General features: G+C 31.7%; 1 protein-coding gene across 5 annotated transcripts in view; it reads left to right on the top strand.

Annotated features, from left to right (window-relative positions):
- Positions 1-25,130, top strand: part of LOC148597956 (sodium-dependent phosphate transporter 1-A-like) — a 44,421-nt gene extending 19,291 nt beyond the window's left edge. For 4 of the 5 annotated variants that reach the window (XM_088559914.1, XM_088559915.1, XM_088559917.1 and 1 more), the window contains exons 3-16: positions 3,832-4,037; positions 6,958-7,203; positions 7,623-7,709; positions 9,706-9,804; positions 10,637-10,756; positions 11,749-11,841; positions 13,229-13,312; positions 13,746-13,795; positions 14,982-15,036; positions 16,440-16,502; positions 17,048-17,124; positions 17,436-17,557; positions 18,548-18,733; positions 18,973-25,130. In XM_088559914.1, the coding sequence (XP_088416040.1) occupies positions 3,845-4,037; positions 6,958-7,203; positions 7,623-7,709; positions 9,706-9,804; positions 10,637-10,756; positions 11,749-11,841; positions 13,229-13,312; positions 13,746-13,795; positions 14,982-15,036; positions 16,440-16,502; positions 17,048-17,124; positions 17,436-17,557; positions 18,548-18,733; positions 18,973-19,210 (1,713 nt within the window). In that variant the 5' untranslated portion in view covers positions 3,832-3,844 and the 3' untranslated portion in view covers positions 19,211-25,130. The remainder of the gene's footprint in view (positions 1-3,831; positions 4,038-6,957; positions 7,204-7,622; positions 7,710-9,705; positions 9,805-10,636; positions 10,757-11,748; positions 11,842-13,228; positions 13,313-13,745; positions 13,796-14,981; positions 15,037-16,439; positions 16,503-17,047; positions 17,125-17,435; positions 17,558-18,547; positions 18,734-18,972) is intronic. The other variant, XM_088559919.1, reaches the window with a different exon arrangement.
- Positions 25,131-25,242: the final 112 nt, after the last annotated feature.

Genomic DNA, 25,242 nt, shown 5'->3' with positions numbered 1-25,242 from the left:
TTCATCATCTTTATAATTCTGAAAAGACACTGACAAATGCACAGTTCACAAACATATACCAATGTGACAAAAACATACACAAAAGACTACTAAGTCAAGTTCCAAGGTAAATATGGATATTTAGTAAACTTTTGATGAGTTTTAGTTACTTTATATTCTTTGTTGTGTATGTCTGTTTTCCACGTCTGGTCTTTGTCCCTGGATTACATTCTTTTGATTACTGCTATAACCTTGGTTCCCTTGATTACTCTTTTATTGACCTGAAAAAAATTAACCCACCTTTTCAGAAATTCACCCACAAAATTCACTTATGAGTGGAATTCACCCCATTTTTCAAAAACCTTGGCAGAACACTGATGTTGTCATTTTAGAAAATATGTGATTTCGTTCATTGTGCATGTACATATATATCTTATACATCTTATGATTAATCTTACACTGGCCATTATTTTGTAAAATCAACCATAGGTCTCAGCAGTGTTAGAAACTTATTTTTTGTCAACATAGACCCATCATAATTTTATGTAAACCGCACTGTACATTTCAAAAGAATTTTAGCCAGTTTCTTCATAGATCTGCTTGATTTTACATAGACTCCGTCCGTAGATCTACTGCTAATTTCTTTCACTGTGTCAGTCATTAATGAACTATCCATGCCCATATTGTAAGGTTAAAGGTTAAATGCTTCACTGTAACATGCAAATGAAATACAATGAAACCTGACTAAACTGAACCTTATTTGGACTTTAAAAATAGTTTGTTTTAGACAGGTGTTGAGTTAATGAAGGTTCAAAGTACATATAAACCGAGATGAAGGGACTTTAAAAAGTGTCAGTATTCAAAATACATTTTAATTGACTTAAAAATATATTTTAAAAAGTGTCTGGTTCAGACAGGTTTCCAGATCATTCATGGGTCAGTATAGACAGGTTTTACTGAACTGATTCCAAGATTGATCACCTGGTAGTGTACAGTAACAAGTTCTTTTGATAACTGTGACTGAGTTTATGCAGTAGTTTCCTGTCATGATATAACATTCTTGAGAGATACACTCTAAATAGCAACTTCATTCATTTTATGATGTAACAGTTATTTTTACAAGTTTATTATGAAGTATATGTATATCAATCAAGGCCTTCATGGCGGGAAGACCATGTGAATGCATAAAACAGTTGTTTGTTCTTTTTTTAAAATTGCACTTCATTTTGACACAGTTCTATTGCTTTAAGTTCTTTCAGACTCCCAAAAAGCGCAATTTATTTTCCATTTACTTTGTTTCCAGACAATACCAATTACATGTAGTTTTGTTTCAAAAATATCTTTTTTGCTAGCGTTATCTGTTCTTGAATTATTCATTTTAAGATTATATGCATTGAAAATACTTCAAGTATTCTTTTAAGAATAATGATATGGAAATTCAGGATCTATTTTTACTTCCATACATAATTGCTTGTAGCTTTTATAAATAATAAGAAGTTGTGACCACATAATCAGAAATTTTAACTATATATACATGTATATTGTTATAGAATTCCCCATTGAAATTCTGAGATTATCAAAATTGCCCATTCTCAAAATTTCAACCCCAAATTTTGCATGTATTTTATATCATATAAGTGAAGTATGACCAATATTTTTATTCCTAACTTTTGATGGTTCCTATACATGTACAGTGAAATCTTTCTCAACCAAATTCTATTTTTATTATAATATGTGTTTTGTTTAGAGAGGTGTTGCTTTACCAAAGTTTAAATTGATTTATTGTACATTTACAGATAATGATAATGTACAAAATATAGACTTTTATAGTTTTTTTACTTAGGTTCATAAATTAAAAAATTAAAATTGATATAAAGGGACTTTAAAAAGTATCTTGTTTAGACAGGTCTTTGTATTATTCAGGGTTTGATTTAGACAGGTTTTTAGATTATTCAGGGTTTGGTCTAGACAGGTGTTTAGATTATTCAGGGTTTGGCTTAGACAGGTTTTTGGATTATTCAGGGTTCGGTTTAGACAGCTTCTCTGCTTATTCAGGGTTTGGTTTAGACAGGTTTTTGGATTATTTATGGTTTGGTTTAAACAGGTTTTTGGATTATTTATGGTTTGGTTTAAACAGGTTTTTGGATTATTCAGGGTTTGGTTTAGACAGGTTTCTATATTCAAATAGAGATATTTAAGGTGGCAGTGTATTGGGATTTACTGATAACTTTTTACCCACTAATTCTTACAAGGACTCGGGCACACAAAAATTAATGCGTCTGAGTGTTGTAGTATTGGCAAACATTTTTACTTTCATTGAATTGGAAAATGTGATTTATTATACACATATATTATAATCAGTGAATTGCATATATGTATAATTGAGTTTGAAGTGCAAAGGTATTCAATAATTAAGGCATCTGTTTCCGTGCTTATTGATTATTTGTTTCGTACTCAAGTTACCAGAAAATTATCTAAGTTGAACCAATAAATTATTCAAACGTGAGTGGAAGAGTAATATTTTTTTTTCAAATATATCATTCAGTTGGAAGGAAAGAGAACATTAAAACATGCATCTTGGTAAAGAGTCAAGAAAATGAACGTGATAAAGTTTACGGATTATTGTTTTGTGATTTAAGAAATGATTTTATTTATGCATCAGGCAGCTCTCATATGAAAAATCAGAGGAAATACTTAATTATGGCAATCCTATTGTCATATTTTAAATAATAATGACAGGGTAGGAAACTCACTCAAATTCTATACAGTCCTGAATACAAATTTTTCAATAGACTTACTATATGGCTATATAAATTTTTGCTAAAATTAGCCATCCCTGCCAAAATATAGCCAGTCTCGTGCTGGCGGGCAGGCTACTATTTATAACTCGGATAATGAGAAGGCTTGAACTGCCTCAGTTGTGTTGAGTGTATCATGATAGCCTCGAGTGCCGAAAGTTGTTTGATCCATACCATGTCACACCAAAAACTTGAAAATTGGTAGTGACTCCTTTTTCACCAAGCCAACAGTATTTAAAGGAGACAGAGTGAAGAGTCAGGCGTCGATTTCACAAAAAGTCGTAAGTGTAAAGTTTATCGCAAGTAATGACATCATAACTTAAAATAGCATTGTGAAGTCATAATTTACGATCAGTTTCACACTTACGACTTTTTGTGAAATCAACGCCAGCATAATGTGTTCTAGTGGATTGACATGTCTACTTGCCAGCTGTTGCTTGTGATCTAGCACATCAACATTATTTGATCTATAATCAGAACGCTTCACATTTTATCGATGACATTACCATTGATAACAAGCTGATATCGATGATGTTCCCTTTGACTACATGCCAATAACCAGTTATCAGCCCGGGGCAGATTCTGGTCTTATACAAGGGGCTTAAACGTCCATATCACTCCCAAGTATACCATTGTCTGTCTATTTGTCTGTTTATTGTATACATCTTCGCACAAACTTAAAAAAAAATTACCGAGTGAGAAAAAAAGTGACTTTGAATCTTTAAAGATCATCTTGAAAACTCATGGTTTGATTTTAATTTAACTGAATTCAAAGGTTAAGTACAGTTATGTAATAAAATATAAATTTAGATACATGTATTGTTATATTGTACAAGTAGATAATTGTGAAGGGGATGCATGTATATTCATACAGATCCATCTTCACCATTAGCTCACATGATTAAGAATTTTTTTTTTCTGTACAAGTACAAAATGTTTAAAGGTCTAGATTAATTTAACTTGATATACATGTAGACTGATAAATGAAGTCTTATTGATGCACATGTACCTGCTTGATATTTTTTTTTTGAGTTTTACATTTTTTTTTCTTCAGATATTAAGACAGAATGGTCAGTATAGCAGAAGATGTACTATGGATGGTCATCGTAGGGTTCATCATTGCGTTCATTCTTAGTTTTGCCATCGGTGCCAACGACGTAGCCAACTCCTTCGGAACATCAGTGGGGTCTAAAGTTTTGACGTTACGACAAGCCTGCATACTTGGGACTATATTTGAAATTCTTGGAGCCATATTGATAGGTATGTTTAGGATCAAAAATAGAAAAAGTCTGTTTACTACCTACATGTACTGTGAAAGTATTTTTGTTCGTAGAGTACCAATTTTCATGGTTTTTCGTGGGTAGGCCAAACCATAAAATTTGGTTCCTAATGAAAAGGAGATTTCCACTAAAGTATCTACTGAAAATCTCAAAACCATGAAGTCAAGAATCCATGAATTTGTGTTTCTTTCCTAATCCATGAAAATTGCTGTCCATGAATTACTTTCACAGTAATTTTTAAACATTCTACTGGCAAAATTTGCTTAAGGAGGGTGAAAGTTAATGTTCACAGGTGTTAAGAACTTGGAAATTGAAATTCCAGCTTTAACAAGACTTTACCCCCCAAATTTATGGCATAGTTTCCATTATGCATTGTAGCAAAAAAGTTTCTGTAGATATGAGAAAGTTAAAACTTGTTCGGAACTTTCCTGTTGAACTTGATTTTTTTTTTCAAAAAGTCTACATTGAATGCTTTTCATACAATGTATGTACACAATGTTTCTACATGTACATGTATGCATGTATATTTAAAAGTCATTTGTTTAACAATTCTGGTCTTCCAAACGTTGATGGCATTTCATTGTGTATTATAATCTACATACATGTATATGTCTGTCTAAAGAACATGCAGGCATTGATACATTTTATGTCCATTCTTTATCATTTAGTATGTCTCATTAATGCAGTCATTGGAATCAAAATTTTGTAAATAGGTAATTTTTGATGATATTTGAAATTTCAATTGGCCATTCTAATGTCTTTGTAAAATATGCACCCCAATCATTGTTTAAGATACAATAAAAGTAATGTTCAAGGCTAAGAAAGAGAAAAAAATTGACAAGTGAAAGGTCCTACACTTAGTCAAGTTTGAAATCATTGGTCCACTTGGGTAAAATGAAATGTCCTCATAATAAAATGTAAACGAAAATGTTTGATGGTCCCATAACAATTGTACATGGAATTTCGAAAATTGAGGATCTTTTTTGAAAGATTTTGTTGTCATTATTTGGATCATGTTTCTAGATCTATTCCCTGACCTATAAATTCTTGTAACTTAATTTAAGAATGGATATTCACTATGTCGATCTGTTGTTAAGTCATTCTAGTCTGAATCACACCTACGCTTGATCAGATGCATTTTTTTGACATATTACAAATTTTATTAATCAAGCGCTGGAATGATAAAGATCAACTTTTATTGATAAACTTTTGAGGAAAATATTGTTGCTCAATTACAATTTCACAGTTAAAAAAACGCAGAAACAGAAAGCTGATGACAAGGCATCAGACCGGGAGATGGAATCAACTGCCGCTGTGTCTTCTTCCCTGCAAACATAGACATGTACATAAGAATTTCAGATAACTAAATTGCATTTTTACATCTTATGATTGGGACTATACAAAACATTGTTCGGGCATAGTGTACAAAAGATGAAAAAGTTTAAGAATTTTTCAACCCCTGTTATATGGCAAACATGCTGACAATAAAAAACATAACAGAACAGACTTACCCAGCATAAGTTAGGTGCAATTGTTAAAATTTGTTATCTTAATAAAATCTTCACTGATAGTGACAAAGACAATTCGGTTGGTCTATTCAAAGGACTGGAAAATATAAAAAAATATCCTTTAAAGTGTAATAGAAGTGAACTAATAAAATTCCCAAATTGTTATTTATTGCGATATTTTTTTTTCACCAAATGAAAAGGCACAGACTCCTTTAAAAAAAAAAATAGAAAAAAAATCACTGGTTATTGTATTAAAAAAAGCAGGTATATATTTTCAATTATTTATTTAGATACCAGGGATTTGTTGCATGAATTTTAGATTAACCTGTACTGAAACTTTGATAATTAGAAAAACGGCTGAAAATAACCAACCTTTATTTTCACAAATGAACAAACAAAGGATACATGTACTTGTATCCAAATATAGACAGGACAAAAGCAAAACTTTGTCTGTTTCATTTAGTAACATGTAGTACTGTTACATGTAGGATCAGATTAGAATTTACTTTGTCTGTTTTTATTGTCTTCTTTTTCTGTAAGGCCATTTATGTACATGTAAATACATGTACATATAATTATACATGTATGTCCTGATGAAAGCAATGAGGACTAGAACTTAAAATTTTCTACAATCCTAGAAAATGTTTCAATGTTTTGTTCATGTAGTTAATCAAAATTACTTCATATTTCAGTAAAGCTTTTTTTTATTTAGGTAAAAAAAATATAAAAATTATACAGAAGATGATTATTCAAGCATGTCAAAAACTCGCAGAATTAACTTTTTTTTCAAATTTGGAAGCAGTTACAGATCACACAACCAGTCTTAGTTTGCTGTTCTGTATGAAATTGTTGTCATTTTTTATTTGGCTTGTTCTAGTTGATTTTAGTGGGAGATGAATACATGTACATGATTTTTAATACAGATCTGATTACAGAAAAAGACTATTTTGACATAAAAATATAGCATACACAGACGGAAAAAAATCATTGTCTGTTTAGTAGGTATTTTTTTCTACAACGTGAATCATATCTACCATAGGCAGTTTCTGAATTTTACTTAAACCATCAATTTTCCATTAAACTGCTTGGCACATTACACAAGCAGTATATAAGTTGTTTTCAAGTTACTCATGATTGTTTAGTATCAATTAATTCAGGTGTTTATCAAAGTTAAGCCAAGGTAGTTATTTTCTGTTAAAAAAACTGTTCTATTCATAATAGGGCTTTCTATTTAGTGAGCGAGTTATAGCCCCTTGTACCTTTTATAATTAAGCTAGTCTGTACTGTATACTTGTACATTTTTGTACATGTACATGTATGTTTTTTTTTTGTATATGTATCACTGGTTTATCATTTTAGAAAATTTCTTCAATTATTCCTTCCTATTTTTAGGATATCGAGTATCGGACACTATACGAAAGGGGATTGTGGATGTATCGCTGTACAGCAATGGAAGTGAACATATACTGATGGCGGGTAATGTTGCCGCACTGACAGGGTCATGTATTTGGTTGGTAGTGGCAACTGTGTTATCACTTCCTGTATCAACAACCCACAGCATTGTGGGAGCAACTGTTGGATTTTCTCTCGTTGTGCACGGTACACAGGGTGTCAACTGGTTGAAAATGGGCAAGATCTGTAAGTAAATAAATATTTTATTCAACTTAACAATTTTGTCCATATGTAGCTGAAATTTTTAAGACTTGTACATTGCTTACTCAGTGCTTCAAATTTTGTGTGTATGTCTGAATTTTTTGTGCAGTTTTACAATCATATAAGATATGTAATGTGAAAATTAAAGTGTTGTAACAACTTTCTTCGAAGAACATTATAATACATTTTTGGAAACAATCACATATTGAAAGCAGCCCTAAAGTAGATTAAAAAAAAATTCAGTGTGAAAATCTTCCATTTTACAGTGATTATAATTAGATGAAACAGGTACATGTAAAAACTTACATTTGAGTTCTTTACATTTAAAAGAAAAGGGGTGTTTCCCATTTGTGTTTTACCCTATAGTAATATTTTAATATATTTTCAATTCTTTCAATTTTCAGTTGGATCATGGTTTATCTCCCCTTTACTGTCAGGAATTGTGTCAATGCTAACCTTCCTCTTCGTTCATCACATGGTTCTTAAAAAGGTCAGTATACATTTAGATTCCAACTTGCAATGTAAAGGACAATTTGATTGGCTTATAAAACTTGACAGAGCTCTTTTTTCTTAAATGAGGAGGAACAAAAAAAAAATGTCACAGTACATTTATAAATGTATATTGAATAATCATTGTAAGCGTAAAAACCAACATAGCATTTCAACTGTCTTTTCAAGCTAAATTCTACATGACTCTTAAAGGATTTTCTTAAACACTGGTGTCATACGATATTTTGACCCCCGTGGAATATTGACCACGGGGTTAAAATATAGCGAAATTTTGCCCCCCTTATGATAATATGACACACACCCCCGACACCCCCTTTGATATATTTACCCCTCCCCCCCCACCAACTGCAATTTGAATAAAACTAAGGGGTTAATATATCACACCAGGGGGTTAATTTATTGTAGGAGGGGGGTGATATTAACATATTAACCCCACCTTCTGTGATAGATTAAACCTCTGTAGGGGGTTAATATATCATAAGGGGGGATATGTTAAAATAACCCAGGGGGTCAATATTTTGCGGGGGATCAAAATATCATATTACACCGGTACATTTTAGTTTTATAACAAAGTCAAGTTATAGCTTTTGTTTGCTGAGTTGTCCTTTAACAGTAATGTGACCTATGCAATTTCCCAAGATTTTCTGGTCGTATGTGACCTAATATAAAGTTTCTACAGACAGCACCAAGTAAACTGAATTTGCCACCTATGCCCTGTTTTAGCTTTGCTGCCATATAATTTGTAGTATGTCGAAGCAGGAACTAATCAAGTAACCAAAAAATAACTTAAGGAGGTAGACCTAGGGTAAGGGACACAACTCTTACAGGTAGACCTAGGGTAAGGGACACAACTCTTACAAATCATAGGCACGTTTGTATTCAGCATTTTTCATCAATCTTATCTAAGCATCAAAGTAACTTGGACTGATTTCATTCTGTTTTAAATGAAAGCTTGATAGGCTTTGGTGAAATTGATTATGATACAAACATATAACTGATTTTAAGAGTTCACCTTACCCTAACTCTACCTCCTTAAGTACTAATAAAGCTATGTTAATATGAGAAACTACAAGATTTTATTCAAAATATTTTTTTAATTTCATTTTGCATGCATTCAATAGGAGGTATGATAAATATTGTGTTGGTTACTCATTTTCATTTGTCAAACTTTGTTTTTCTTTTTTTTGTTTTTTGTTGTTGTTTTCATTTACAGAGTTGTTTCCCTTTGAAGTATGGTGTTATGTTTTCATTGTTTACATTTTTACATGTAGATGATGGGATTGGTTCTCAAATACATGTAGTTTCAATAGAAGCCTTTCATTTCAAATTGTTTTGTTGTTCTATTTGATGTTTGAAGGGAAATCTAAATAAAAACATGATCAGTGTTCTAGGATTTTTTTCAGAAATTGAGTTTTCTACAGGAAAAATCCATATAAAATCAACTTTCCCACAGTCAATGACTGCTTTCCTAACAAAACAAATCCTTACAGCATATAAAGTTTTCAGCTTGCCACAGGAAAGTGTAACTAAGTACCTAAGACCCAAATTTCACTTGCCCGGGTAACGGGAAATAGGAATCCTAGAACACTGATGATGTTTGCTTTTTTTTTTAAACAAGTCTACTTTACTTTTTTCGGCTTTCATCAAACTAAAGTTTTAGGTGGAAGTAATAAACTTTATAATGAACACTTAGTTGTAAAAATTAACCAAATATTGATTACATGTATATTATGCCATATTAGTGGTTTTAGAAAGAATTTTTAATGGGCCATTGAAAGCTTTTTTTTACAAATATATTAAAGATCTTACTGGGCAAAGGTCTAACATTCTAAATAACATTTTGCAACTTTAATGGTTTAATTTCAGCTTCAGTGGGCCTGGCCCATATGTCCTGTCTTTACCAATCATTGCCTTGTTACCACAGATTGATGCCGAATTAATCCTTCTCCTGTATTTAATGCTTTTGTTGTCTGTTTCAGCCCAAACCATTAGAACCAGGGCTTAGACTTCTTCCATTCTTTTATGCCATAACTGCTGCCATCAACCTGTTTTCTGTATTTTACAAAGGATCTCATTGTAAGTAAGACATATGTATATCTTCATTAATCATAAAAATATTAAATTGAAAAAGAACATTGTAATATTGTCAGTCTGTCTGTCTGATTTGTATGTCTATGTTCCCTGACATACAGGAAAGCAGCAAAGAACTTTGGAACATAAAACACTTCTTCCTGCATGGATTCTTTAGCCTTCTCTCAGGGGCTGTTATAAGGCTCCAGTCCCAATAAGAATTTTTTTTTCAAAATAATTTAGATTTCCCAAAACGTTTATTTATTCATAGTTGTGCTTCTCTGAAAGTCATTTTAAGTGAAAATCATTTCCCAATTTTAATCCAAAATTCCGATTCCCACCTTTCCCTGATAAATGTATTAAATAAAAAGAATTACATCAATATGATCAAATGGCAGTTCCTAGAAAATTATCACAAAACTGAATTACTTCCCTTGCCCTGTAGTCACTTTCTACCTTTCTGTCTTGTACTTGCAATTTAATTACTGCTGGTATATTCATGCTGCAGTGGAAGAGGGAGGTTTACATCGCTGTTAAACCTAGATTTAACCCACCATTTTGCCGCTCCGGCGGTGTAATATCTATTTTTCTAGATTTGTTTTGGACATGACTTGATAATGGATTGGGTTAGTGATCAGTAATTTTGTTGTTACCCTTATTCATACCTAAATAGATGAAATGCCTATTAGGGGCTAGTTAGTAAAGAATTCATTTTCTGAAGCAGGGGAAATAGTTTATAGTTAATAAATTAGCTAAACATATACATCTAAGATCATCATCATGATAATTTTCTGTGCCAATTAAGAAGTTTACATTAATACATCGTTCTGTATTTCAGTGCTACATTTTGACAAGATACCATTATATGGTGTTTTCATTTTGACCTTTGGATCTGCTATTCTAGTCGCCATCATTGTTAGATTTGTCATCACTCCATATTACAGAAGGAAAATTATAAGTAAGTTACAATAACAGGTGACAAATCAAAAACCATGAAAAAAAAAACAACATTTTTTCAATACAGTGCAATCTACATTACCAGATCCCTGATAAAAAAAAATTACAAGCACCTGTCTGACAGACACTTTTAGAAGTTTATATACGTCAAAATGTATTTTCAACCTGAATAAACTGGTCATCTTCTTTAAAATGCGATTATTTATCTGAATTACACTGCTGTTTTATTTTAAACTGCAGTGAATACAATGGATACCCCTTTTGAGCTATTGCCATCAATTGGTGTCCATCGTCTTACGTCATTATCGTTAACAATTTTTCACTACTTGATCAATTGGAATTGAACTTGGTATGAATGTTCCTTGGGATATTCTGCACAGACCTGTTGTGGGGATTTTTTATTTTTGATCCATCGAAAAATATTGCGACTTTTACTGTAAATAGAACAAAGGGGTCAGACAGTAGTTTTTTGCATACATCTCCAAGACCATTAGGTTTAGCCAAATTCTGACGTATGGTTAAAGTGTTCAGCATGATGAAATCTATCTGTTGTAATATTATCCTTATCATAAGACGTACAAAAGTCTCCAGGGATCAAACTTGTCGAACGACTGCTTGTTAGAGTTATTGCCCTGGAAAGACGAAAAAGGATGTTTGTTTCTTTTCTTTTTTTTTTTTCAGCCAATATCTTAAAAACTATGAAAGATAGAAAGAAATTTTCAATTGCTGAAATGAACCTTATGTAAATCCTACCTAAGTCTTCTTGAGTCCTTGTTAGAGTTATTGCCCTTGAAAGACAAAATTTAAACAGGTGAGCAGTTCAGGCTCGTGAGAAACTCTTGTATGAACTTTCCTGGACCCATTGAAGATATAACTGACGAAACATAGACTTATAGAACAATGGTTCCAGAATGACATCTTAGTAAGATCACTGATAAAGTGTTTTGGACAGTTATCTGTATTGAATAAAATGCATGCATGCCTTTTTTCCAGGAGATTGTCAGGTAGCCAAAGAAGAGTCTATCAGTTCTATATCTGATGCTGTTGAGTGTGGGAAAAGTCAGGATGTCCTTGTTAGGAACAAGAGTAAGCTCAATTTTCAGTCTTGAGGGGGTTACAAGATTTCTCCTCTCCAGATAGTTAAATGTTAGATTTCAACCCGTGAGCTTCAGGGAGTGGGTTAAATCTAGCATTTAATAATTGAGAGTTGAGAAATTTTGTAATTACCGAGATCATTGGAGGAGAATCTGTTTCTCCCATGAAATCTGAAGAAAACTCGGAAATGTAAAATGGCTGGAAAACTCATGGAGAAATTTAATCACTGCTTGGTGGTAAAAAAGTCACATGCATTTTTTGATCACAGCCTTAGAATGGGAGAATAGTATTTTTCCCATTTTTGATGAATTTTTAAACCGCTAGACCAGGTGATTCAAGAGTAATCAAGGCAACACAGATTCTAGCGGAAATCAAAAGAATGTAATCCAGGGACAAAGACCAGACATGGAAAACAGAAAAACACACAAAGAACATGAAGTAACTAAAATAATACATACAAAGTAACAAAAGTAAATGAGCAACTCGGACTCTACTAAAAGCTGGGAGCATGGACCAGGTGCACTGGTAGGGTAAGTGTCCTAAAAATATTTTAATTCCCTAGATGATTAAAAAGTCTTTGGCAGTAGATTTATTTCATTGGTTAAATGTAAGGTCTTGACCTCACAAATTTGTCAATCCTGACTGCCATTCATCAACTGTTTATGCTATACAGTTGACATTATAAGTACATGTATAAATATAGTCCGGAAGTTTTGTAATAAATTATTTGACATTTCAGATGCAAAAATGTTGTAATTTGTTGTTTTGATGGTGAAAAGCAGCTTTATATCTTTTTACATCTATTCCACATCAATTGTTGCGTCTTCACATGTCAAAAAGAATGATTGTTTAAATTTGCTAAGAAAAGTTGTGAATGGGGTACTTGATGGGGAAAATGATAAAATTGTTTTCAAATGGAAAAAAAAACCAAATACTCCTTGAGTTCCTCAATGATTAAAAGATCTCTATACTCTCCATTGTCAATCTTGATTTTAGACAATCTCAAGTGTAGAAATATTTTAATCCACTCGAAAGAGGAGAATAATCCTTATTGTGAAAGCATAATTGATATAATGTACCAAACACAACTCCAAGATTTTTGGGTTTACTTTGGCATGGAAATGGGATCCTTCTCTGAATTATAGAACATTGTTAAGCTTATAAGGAGAAAAGTTAGAGAGATATCTAGTTTTTAATCTCATTTTGATCGTAGTTAGTAATTTAGAGGCTTGGTGAGGATAGTATGATTAAAATACTACTTTGTATTAATATGTACATGTAGAAGTTGTATAGAATCAAACAAACATTCTTTTTCTAATTTACTGGTATAAAGATACATGTAAGTATAGAAGCACTTGAACCTCATTTTTTGTTACAGTTCATGAGGCTAGCTGTGATGTTAAGGAATATGATGTTGACTCAAAGGGAGATAAATTCCCATTGAAAGAAAGAGATGCTGATGGTGAGTTGTTTCCCCTTGCCCAACTCAACAATGATGTAAGGAATTGAATATACGTAACTGATTTTTACCCATTTATAAATCAAAATTCTGTTTTTCAAATTCAGATTTAATTGATATAAGTTTTTTTTAATGAATATTTATTTCCATTTTGATCAATTTTTCCTTAGTTTGTCAAAATCTAAAAATCAGGTCTGACTGTTGGGTAACTATTTTTCTGCATCACCAGAAATAAAAGGAAGTCTTGCTGCCACTTGGCTTTGTTCCTCCATCTATCTGCCCATCTGTCACACTTCTTTTAAATGTGAATCATCATAATTGTGTTTCTTTATTTGAATCATTTTCACTTTCTTAAAAGAGCTGATATTTTGACTTTTATCATCATTTAAATTTACATGAAGATTTGTTATTTGTTCAGGTTAATTTTTATTTCCAGTTTTATATACAGAGGTTCAAGAGACACCAATGACAAGCACACCAATGAAGGTAAATATTGGAATTATTTTATTTCAACTGATGGGCAAAATCAAGTTTTGTATTGTCTTAAAATTCAGCTATTTTTGTCTCATTCATTTATCAATCTTTTACTGTACCATACATTAAACTTCAAGTTTATCCACTGCAAATACTAATAAAATTTGTAAATTGGTTTAGATTAAGGCCAGTGGAAAATTTGACTTTTCCATGATGATTTTTTGGCAGCCTCACTACTCATTTGTTTCAACAGATCATTAAACTTAAAATAACCCTCGCCCTAACTGTAGCCCTCAACCCTCATCCTAACCCTAATCCTCACCCTAACCCTAACCCTAGCCCTAATCCTCACACTAACCCTAACCCCAGCCCTAGCCCTAACCCTCACCCTAACCATAATCTTTACCCTAACCCTAGCCCTAACCCTCACCCTCACCCTAACCCTCACCCTAACCCTCACCCTAGCCCTAACCCTAATCCTCATCCTAACCCTAATCCTCACCCTAACCCTAACCCTTACCCTAGCCCTAACCCTAATCCTCACCCTAACCCTCACCCTAACCATAATCTTTACCCTAACCCTAGCCCTCACCCTCACCCTCACCCTCACCCTAACCCTAACCCTAACGCTAACGCTAACCCTTTTTACTGATATTTACAATGTAAAAATCAACCCCATTTTAAGTTTTAAGTAATACTAATATGAATGAACAGAATTGTCTTTTTCCTTAATGGTTATCAAGAAATTGGCCTTGTGCAAAAAAAAAAAATCTTTTTCATCTTTAAATGGTTTTAGTTTTAAGTAGCCATCTATGTAAGAATCAACTCCCCAAAAAAGGGCTACATATTTTTATTTTTGTAATCAAGTTGTTTTATGGGTCTGTATTATGAAATGTGCACTTATTCATTTAAATCTGCTTGCTCTTAGGAGATAATCAACATTGAAAATCCAATAGATTCTATTGTATTTGAGTGTCATTTACAGAGTTATCTCCCTTAATGTTGAAATCTACTGTGCATTCTATATAATATTTATCTCCTAAGAACACAGATTATATAAAAAACTGAATGTTAATTTCTGTATACTATGCCTATTCAAACAAAATATCAAAAATAAAAATATGTAGGCTTTTTACCCATGAATCACAATTTGCATGATTGCTGGAGTGCTACTTAAGTATACTTTATTGTCTTGCAGGGTTCCTGTTCTATAGAAGACAAAACTACAGACAAAGATACATTAACTACCTCATGTAAGTTATGTACAGCACTACAGGAGGTACACTTGGGGTAAGGCACATAACTCTTGAAATCAGTGATATGTTTGTATCATATTCAATTTCACCAATGCATATCAAGCTTTCATTTGAAACAGAATGAAATCAGTCTAAGTTACTTTGATGCTTACAATAAGATCGATGTAAAATGCTGAATACAAACTTTCCAATGATGTGTAAGAGTTGTGTCCCTTACCCTATTTTTACTTCCTTAATGGAACCCCTTTCAGACTTTACTATTCGTTCTGTCTAAACAGGTGTTTGGTTTACAAAGGTCAAAATTCGCCTACAGGAAGGAATTTTTAAAAAGGTGTCTGACAACAATATACCATACCTCAATATACTGTTGTATTTTGCCCAACTTTACGGTGTACAATACAAGCGAGGCCACTTATGATACTGACTATATTTGATTTTTTTGTTGAGAATTTACAAAAATCTGCCATATCCTTTATTCAAACATTAATATGTCGATAAATATTGAATTTGGGAAAAAAAACCTTTGTTTTTATGCTGTGTTCTGTGTTTTCATTTTTTTTTACTTAAGCAGCCTTAATCAGAAAAAGGGAAACTGGTATGGAACTAGAGCTACCACCATCTCAGTATTTGTTCACAATGCACATCATGATATAAATATATCTTCATTTATCCACAATATTATGATACATATAGTATGTGGTTCAGCCCTAGTGTCTGGTGAAGATGTTTTTTTCTTCAGAGTTTGTTTGAGACAGGTTCCACTGATTATTAAAATTCAGACTTCTTGATTAAGTAACAATGTATCATTTCAGAAATTCAATTTTCATCCTCAAAAGTAATGATTTGCCATTGCAATACCTCTTGACAAATCAGTAACATCATGAAAAATAGCAATCCCAGTATTCTATACAGTTTCTGAATAAATCCATTAACTTCATGATGAGAATCGAATAATTATTCATACTTTTGCCAGAAAAAAAATTAGTAAAACAGTTTTTTTAACTTGTTTTCTGCCATAAACTAAAGATTGAAATGTAAAGTTCAGACTGGTAAATAGTTCTATGGTGCAGCTTAAATGTAAACTTGCATCTGATGTTTTTGAGTGTTAGAGGAGACCAATATAAGGGACACAACTCTTACAAATCATTGGAATGTTTGTATTTGCATTTGACATCAATCTCATGTAAACATCAAAGTAACTTGGATTGATTTCATTCTGTTTCAACTGAAAGCTTGATAGGCTTTAGTGAAATTGAATATGTTACAAACATTTCACTGATTTCAAGAGTTATGTCCCTTACATTTGGTCTACCTCCATAAAAAGAGTCTCTCAGTTGTATGCTGTAAAATGCTGTTTCTATAAAATTCCATATCATAATATTTTACATTGTTTATTTCAGTTTCAATGTCAAACTCCAAGGACAATTCTGATTTACCTCTATTGGAGAAGTCTGATGAAAAAGGTAGATAACTTTTTTTGCATTGCCAAATATATTCTTAAATTTAGTTTATTTTAATCTCAAGCTTGAAAGAGAGACAGTAGAGTAAATAGGGTAGCTTTGTCCATTTTTGCACATCATTTCACCACTAAACTTGTGGGTTGTCAATTTGAATCATCTTGTTCATCTGTATGTAGATTTCCCACCATTTATCCTATAGTAAAAAAGAACCACAGATGCAGGAAGGAGAATTTCTTCATAAAAATTTATCCAACTGTGCAAATTGGGGTGCTAAGAAAAAAAGTGATTAATGGTAAAAATTCAACTAGTGAAAAAAAGTTTAGAATTGTATCTGACAAATTTTGGACATTTTCTTCTGCCCAGTGCTTCTGAGGTTTTTACCCTGAGGCTATGGAGTTTCAAATAAATTTGACACTTAAGTTCGCTACTTAACATTACAATAAATGTTGTGACAGGTGATACAGCCAAATAGCTAGAGCTCTATTAATACAGAATTAAGTCTTAACTCAAAAAACTTGTAATTAGATAATTATAAACATCCTTTACAGAAAAAGAAGAGATGAAAAACAATTCAGGGTCATCGTCAGGGTCGTCATCAGCATCTTCATCAGTGGACGATGAAGAGGTGAGTTAAAAAAGGTTGAATTGTAAATTACAGTTGAAAATTTTTAATTAATAAAACAGGTCCAACAAATTTAGGGAGTACCACTCATTTGTGTACATTTGTTGTGGTTATTTCTTTCTGAAAAATCTCTTCATACATCTACATAAACATATATGTCCAGTTGGATGCACTAATCCTTTAATATTATACCATCTGTGACAACGATAAATTATGATTTTTAGCAACCCATCAAATGGTAATGAGAAAAAGAAACTTACAGCAATTTTGGATTGGTTTGCTTATGAGAATATACCTTGTAAACTTTTTTTCAGACAAAGAGAATTCTTGCAAGAGAAAGTGTAAAAGACAAACCTGAGGCTGCTGCTCTGTTTAGCTTCTTACAGGTGCTTACAGCTGTGTTTGGCTCATTTGCCCATGGGGGCAATGATGTCAGGTAAGTCAATGATTATATCTCTCCAAACTTTGGTAGGCAGACATATTGTTTTAGCCCTGTCTGTCTGTATGCCTGTCCATCACACTTTCATAAACCCTACTTCTCTGTAACTACTACACAAAGTTTCATGTAAATGTGTAGATAGATAGGGCATGATAAGTAGTTGTGCACATTACCAGGACTTTATGATCAAATAAAGTTTGTGAGAATTATACCTCATTGAACTTTAGGCAGGTTAAAAAATACATTTTAGAATTTTTAGACTTATTAGACTTATTTTGTTCAATTATTTTTTAAGAGGGTGTCCATGCAAAAACCAGACAGTGGCTTGCACATGACAGATTTTGTTTTCAAAATTTGACCAATTTTATACTTCTCAAAATTTTTCAATACATTTTTATGCAAATTTGGGAGTTAAGAAAAAAGTAATTAATGGTAAAAATTTAACTAATTAAAATAAATTTAGAATCGTATCAGACAAGTTTTTGGACATTTTCTTCTGCCCAGTGCTTCAGAGCTTTTTCTTCTGTGTAACGAGAAAGGCTATGGAGTTTCAAATGAATTTGACACTTAAGTTCGCTACTTGACATTACAATAAATGGACACATGACAAATTTTGTTTTCAAAATTTCACCAATTTTATTCTTCTCAAAGTTGAAAGTTAGTTTTTGATTAACTTCAATGATTAAAGAGTAATAAATTAGATGAAAAGCATTGAAATTCATTGAAGAAAGGTAGGTAACTCTTTAATTGAGCAAAATTTGGTTGCTTTATTAGGAAACTTTAAAATTCTTTTCTGAGCCATTTGTTGATTTAAAAAAAACTTTGTACTATTTGACATACACATGATATATACATTACATTGGAACAAAAATGTCAGTGGGGTAAAATTCGCCCTGTGCCACCCATATCATAGAATCTGCACAGGTATTGCATACCTTGAGTTGTACAAAAAACTTATAAAAGAAAAATTATTATATTCAATTACAGTAACTCTATTGGTCCATTGGTGGCCTTGTGGATTATTGGGACATCTAACAGTGCTGATCAGAAGGCCCAAACACCAATCTGGATTTTGTTATATGGTGGAGTGGGTATTGCTATTGGTCTATGGGTATATGGTAGAAAAGTCATTAAAACCATGGGCACAGATCTTGCCAAAATTACACCATCATCGTAAGTGATAATTTTTTATAGAGCTCTTTTAATGCTTTAAGTACCAGTCAATTTAAAATTCCAACACTGCCTGTAGCAGGGGTAATTCATTACACTCACCAAACAAAAAATGCTTTTCAAATATTTGTGAAGAAGAGAATGTTAGACCAAAAAGTTACCAGTAGACTATTTTGATAGGTACATCATTTGGACAAGTCTCAGAATGTTAGAAAATTCAACAATTTTTCATTTCTTTCTAGGGGATTCTGCATTGAGATAGGATCTGCACTCACAGTATTAGTAGCTTCAAATATCGGCATTCCAATAAGTTCCACCCACTGTAAGGTGGGTTCTGTAGTTGCTGTTGGTAGAATTAGATCTAGGGAAAATGTAGACTGGAAACTCTTCCGAAACATTGCTCTTGCCTGGATTATTACGGTACCAGTTGCAGGTGGTATCAGCGCTCTGACAATGTTTATTTTCACACTATTTATTTGAAGGAACTGGTCGTGATTGGTAGTGTATATTTTTAGCTCTTAATCCCGGTAATGTTGTCACTTTTCAAAAATGGTAAGAAAACCTGATGAGTGGATGACAAAGTAGGGGCCACTGCAATTTTTCTGAAGATAAAATGGGAAATGGGTGGTGAAACAAGACTTGATTTTCTTAAACTTTTTCAAATATGAAATCTATCATTACGTTTCTTTTTTCCTGCATGTTACTTTTCTATCTTTAGAACTTTAATCTTTTTGTGCTGCACTATTACAGCTTTGTTCTTGCAGTCCTTGTTTATTGAATATATTCTTATCATTGAAACACATTTCCTTAATGTTTGAGAAGATGAGTAAATATGTAATTGTTTTTTTTTTTTTTGTGTGTGTGTGTGTGTAAAAAATGTAGAATGTGATTGCTTGGGTTACAATGCATGGCATTGTTCAGTTTTTGAATGAAAAGTACACTACATCTCCAGTTATTTTTGCTTTATCCACTTTGTTTTTGGGAACATTTTATGTTTTGAAATCATTTTGGTTAGGCCTACTTGCACACCATGTTGATAGGAAATGTCAAAAAGCTTATATGACATTATCCACAGTAAACAAGGGGATTATGCAAATATAACATGAGCTGTACTGTAGTTCTAATTTATGGATAGTATTGGGTTTGTTAAGATTTTGTTTTTATTGTTTTTTATGATTTAAATAATTATGTTATTTAAACCTTGTTTTAATGATTGCAATTTCAAACCTTTGTAAATCTGAATATCCTTTACCTATTTTTTAGGTTAGGGTTAAGTGCAAATGGGAGTTGCCCAGTCATTAATATTCTGTTAAAGCTTAGAAATCATGTTCAACATATCAGTTTGAGTAAAAAAAAAACCTATCTTGATAAGCCGAATATTTGTATATAATTTAATTTCAGAAGTAACAAGTTTTTTGATTGAATAAAGATTTTTTTTCATCTCATAGACCAAATTTTGTATATGACTGTGATGTCACCAACTTTTTACAGTTGTTTGCTCATTGAATTTTGATACTAGAACTAAATGATATGGAATGACTATTATATTTTTTCGTCTACTTCAAATAATCTCAATGTCAGCGGTGCACACTTGAAAATAACCTGCAACTCAGGTTGTTAAGTGTACACCACATGATTGATGTTTCTTCAAAGACTGAAAAAATGTAACAGTCATTTCTTTGGTAATGATGATTTGTATAGCAAAAAAATTAGTAAGGGATAAAATATCAAATTGTCTATTACAGACAAGATAATTTGCATATCAGTTGAAAAGCATTATGCAATTAGGCTAGCTTTCCTAATCATGTAGTATTAAGGAATACAGAATGATATAGATCGTTCTCACTTAAGTGCATGATGTTTCAATTACAAGAGGAAATAAACAAAAAACTGATTATAATTTTTTATAGTTCCATCATAGTTTCATTTTCAACCAACACATTTAATTTTCAAAATGCAAAAGAACAAGCTGAGAGGATGGTATAGAATTCATTGTTAGTCATGTATGTGAAAAAATGATCTTTTATCACAAAAATATATTAAAACCCCCTGTAAAAAAATTTTAAAAGAATAATAAAAAACAAACAAAAAGGCAAAAAAAAATTAAATAATTATGGCAGTTCCAGCAAAACATATTAGGGACTGGAGGAAGGCACTTTTCTTCTTTGTATATTGGGGGTGTTCAGGTCTCTTGACAAAATATATAGTTTAGTACAAAACATCAGTATAAATTCTATGGGCAACTCCTCTAGTTAAAAGTGCCTTTTTCGGGTACCTCATATCTTTTAATGGAAGAGTCCTTAGTGAAAAAAAGTAGAAAAGAATAGAAAAGATTAAATAAAAAACATTGAAATAGTGGTGGATAGATACAAAGAAGAAAGGGAGATGTTATAGAAATCCCTAAAATATTGGTGTAAGTTTTATGGAGTATTAAATAGTAGTAGTGGAAATACTATGATTTCGTCAGTTAGAAGAAAGCTTTACTTTGTTATTGGAATGCTTTTAAATAGCATTCAGGACCTATTGTTAAAAATATTAATTATGATATAGGAGGTTGCGTCTTTATAGACTTGAAATAGAGGGATACTGATTTCAATACAAGCCAATTATGTCAAGATTATTATTATAGTATTGAAAATTATTCTGATCGAGACTAAGACAGTGTCCACAGGTCACACATGTTCTGTGGTAATAAAATGGGACACTTCTGTATAATGTAGGGCAGATTTCTATCTAAAGAGCTGTTGAAATTGGTCAATAGCCTTCCTAGATTTGTATTGAAATTAGTATCGTGTTATTTCAGATGTCCCTTGTGGATACAGGGATAATGAAAATGGGATATTTTTTAAATGGATTGACTTACGAAATAACCCTGAAAAATTTTCTCTTCCCTACCCATTTTGGTCTTTGAGGTATGCTACTAAAAAGAGTGGAAAAGTTACTGGTGTCTAGGTTACTTTATCCCCAGTTTGAAAAAGCAGCCATTTAATTTTTAAATTAAGTATACATTGAAACACATTTTTTATATCATGATTTTTTTTTACTTTCAACAATAGGTCTCGTTGTTGATTATACGGTATATTTTTGTTAAATTTGTTATTGCTATATTATGTTTTAGCATAGCTTAGAAATTCCAACATCTGTATTGATTTAAGCTGTTGTGTATTGATCAATGATGTGGCTTTTTTTAAAAAAAAAAACCTAAATATTGACATTTCAAAAATTTGGAGTTTGAAATTTGTGAAATTCACAGCTATAAACTATGTCATGATTGAACATTTGTAATGTGAGTCTCTTGTTTTAATGACAATATAACTTGGGAGTTAGCAAATTAGTTTGCTATATTAATGCTTTATGATGTATTTTGAATGGTTTATCTAACAGTGAATTGTCATATTTTACAGAGAGTAGTGTATTTGTAAGAAAGAAATGGCACATGTAGTAGCATCATATTAGTTTCCCTACTTTACAAAGGAGAATGTGTTGAATGCAGAAATTATTGTTCCCAGAACTGCATTTCAAAACTTTTTTTATCATTTTCACTTTAAATAGTTATTGCACGAAATGATTTTGATATATATGTTGTTTTCATGTAGTTCCAACAATAACACACCCCACAAATAAAAAGGCTTACAAACAACAATGTTTAATGAATCTTTTTATTTTGAATTCAAGGTTGAAATTAAAAGTATTCTTTTACAATTGATTCAGCATTTCCATAGGTTAGCTTTCTATCCGTCCCCGAAGAGCTCCATAAGAAATCCTTTTTCTTCAAAGTAATTTTCACAAAATAGATAAAAGTAAAAATATTATTTCATTATTTCAAATGCCATGTAGATGTGGAAATAAATTATCTGAACATTATCATTTTTCCTTTTCATTGAAAACCCTTCAATGTATTCGTCTTCCTTTCACCAATGTCTTATTAATGGTGATATGCACAGATCCCTTTTATATTACTGTGAAATATGTCTGGACCAAACCCCTTTTACTGTGAAATATGTCTGGACCAAACCCTTTTAAGACTTTAAACTTTTGTTCTGGTCCATATAGTTGATCAGTTAAGCCAGGTTCAAATATCTTTATTTAAAGGACTACAAGATGTGGTGTCTGATTTAGACAGGTTTGTGTTTATGAAGAATAGAAACAAAATTACCAAATTGATAAAATCTAGGCAGTTACCAAAAGGTATAATCAAGGAAAGTCTGTATAACAAATGTCAATATCAAGGGGGAAAAGCGAAAGTTGGAAACCACCACAATTGTCCTGACTTGGTACAGACATTTTTCATTCAGATTGGGTTGTTGTCTCTTTGGCATACTTACCATATCCATTCTCCTTACTTTTCAAAATGAAAGGGGGGTAACAAAGATTTAATTGTGTGCTAATCCTCCCGCTTCTATTATTTCTGGTATTTGTTTTTAAACAGATAGCATAAAATTACCACCTGTCAAAATAAGTAAAATTAGTTGTCAAAACAGTACAAAATAATTCAGTTTCGTTTAGACAGTTTTCAGTATACTTCACACCAAAATTGAAAGTAGAATGGAGTGCTATAGATCCTATATGTAGTGACTGAACAGAGCAATTGATGGATCTAATTGTAATAACATTGACAAACGTGTGGTTCAAACTACATAGAGCACTGTTCAAGTTTGTTTTTTTTTCAAATTTGTCAATTCAAACATATTGCATCAGGGTAAATTCTATGGTCAGATGTCATTTCACCTTTACCAAATTACACAGGGCAGTTTTCACATTGCGGTTATATTTGTGGATTTAGCATGACTTAAAACAGTAAAATCACCCCATGCGAAAATTATGACCTTCATACTATTTCATTTTTTTCATTATCACAGAAAAACCAGTAACAACGAGAACATTGCCTATGATGCTTAGTTTACTGTGTAAGTTATGTTGTATAAATACACTTAGTAAGAGTGCTGTATATATTTTAATATTTGACATTTTGTGTGTAGTGTGTATTACACGTTAACAGCAAATTCAATATTACTTTTCATTTAAAATCTGTTCAATTTTACTCTTTCTGGACAGATTTAAAATACTAAAAGGTTTAGTGTGGTTGTTTGGTTTTTCATGATCTTTTAAGTATGTATAGACTTGCTTATTATCTTTGGTTGTTTTCTAGAGTTGAGATGTCCCTTCAGTTGCTTTTTTTGGAGTAAGGTGAAGTTGTGACAAGATTGATTTTAATGGTTACCTCTTGCAATAAGTATGTGTGAAATACTTATTAAAGCACCATTCGAAAACTTTTAAACTTAGAAATGTTGGTTAATTGAAATTATTAATGAATTCTGAATAATTTAAAGACTGAGCTTGAAATAGAGTTGGACTGGATCTGCTGCTTTGTTTTATATGAATGAGAGTAAACGATATGCTGTAATGTTTGTGCTAACGATATAAATAGTTAACCTCTGTGTTTATTTTTTATTTGTGTAGAATTTATTTTTTTAAGGAAGATCCTCTTTTTTCTATAGAAAGGTGCTATCGGATTTGTTCATTTTCTTAACTGCCAATTAAAAGTTTTAGTGCTTTTTTGCTTTTTTAGTTGCATATTGAAATTTTATTTTATATAAGGAATTATTTTAGTATGAAAAAAAAATGCAATTTGTCTTTGATATTTTGATACGAATTTTATTGCAATAAAAGTCATATTTATTTAACTTATCTACTGGAAATTATCATTGATCTACTTTTAAAAATTGACATAACAGGTCAACAATAAAATTCTTGGTTCTCAGGCCAATTAAAGAGGAAGGCATGTTTACTGCTCCTGAAATATTATGAGAGTTTTTCTTTGTTCATAGCTATAAATGCGTGTTAGAGATGAACTTTTTAAACTTTTTTTTTTTTCATTTATATGATGGGAAAATTTGTAATGTGGAACACCTAATTTACACCAATGAGAGCTTGAGAACCGAGAGTTTTGTTTAATTAGCCTTAATGTATGTAATGTACATGAACTAACCTTTTGTAATTAAAATGTTAATAAGTAATACTCAGGAATAATTGTATTTATAGTATATGATATGACTACAGTTATGATTCAATGTAAGAGGTTTTTAAAACTTGAAATTCAGAAACTAGGCAAATCATTATCTGTTCTTCTTTTTGCTTCGTTTCTTGGTTGCAGGATAGAAACTAAGAAATTATTCATTTGGTATTAGGTTATGTTAGAAAATTGACCCTGTTATCTTCTGGGTAGGGCTGGGGTTGAAGAATAAGCACAAGTACTGCTCATACATGCTTTCTCAAATTTTCTGCCTTACAATTGTGTTTCTTTAAGTGTAACAGAAAGATTTTTACGACTATTCCGTGACTTGTAAAAATAATGAAAATGAATTTAAAAAATAGATGAATAAAAAAATATTAAACGATATTGCATGTGTTTTTTACTTCTTGATATTCTGAATGTCAGCCTGTCTGAGTTAACTACTCACAGATGGTATTGAAGTTATTTTACTCTACTCATTACAGTCAGGCTACATTGC

This window comes from Perna viridis, chromosome 14, assembly GCF_037379345.1.
Source record: "Perna viridis isolate PV_CMFRI_1.1 ecotype Kerala chromosome 14, ASM3737934v1, whole genome shotgun sequence".
Classification (NCBI taxonomy): Eukaryota; Metazoa; Mollusca; class Bivalvia; order Mytilida; family Mytilidae; genus Perna; species Perna viridis.
Note: the sequence above shows the minus strand (reverse complement) of the source record. Positions and strands in the feature narration are given on the sequence as shown.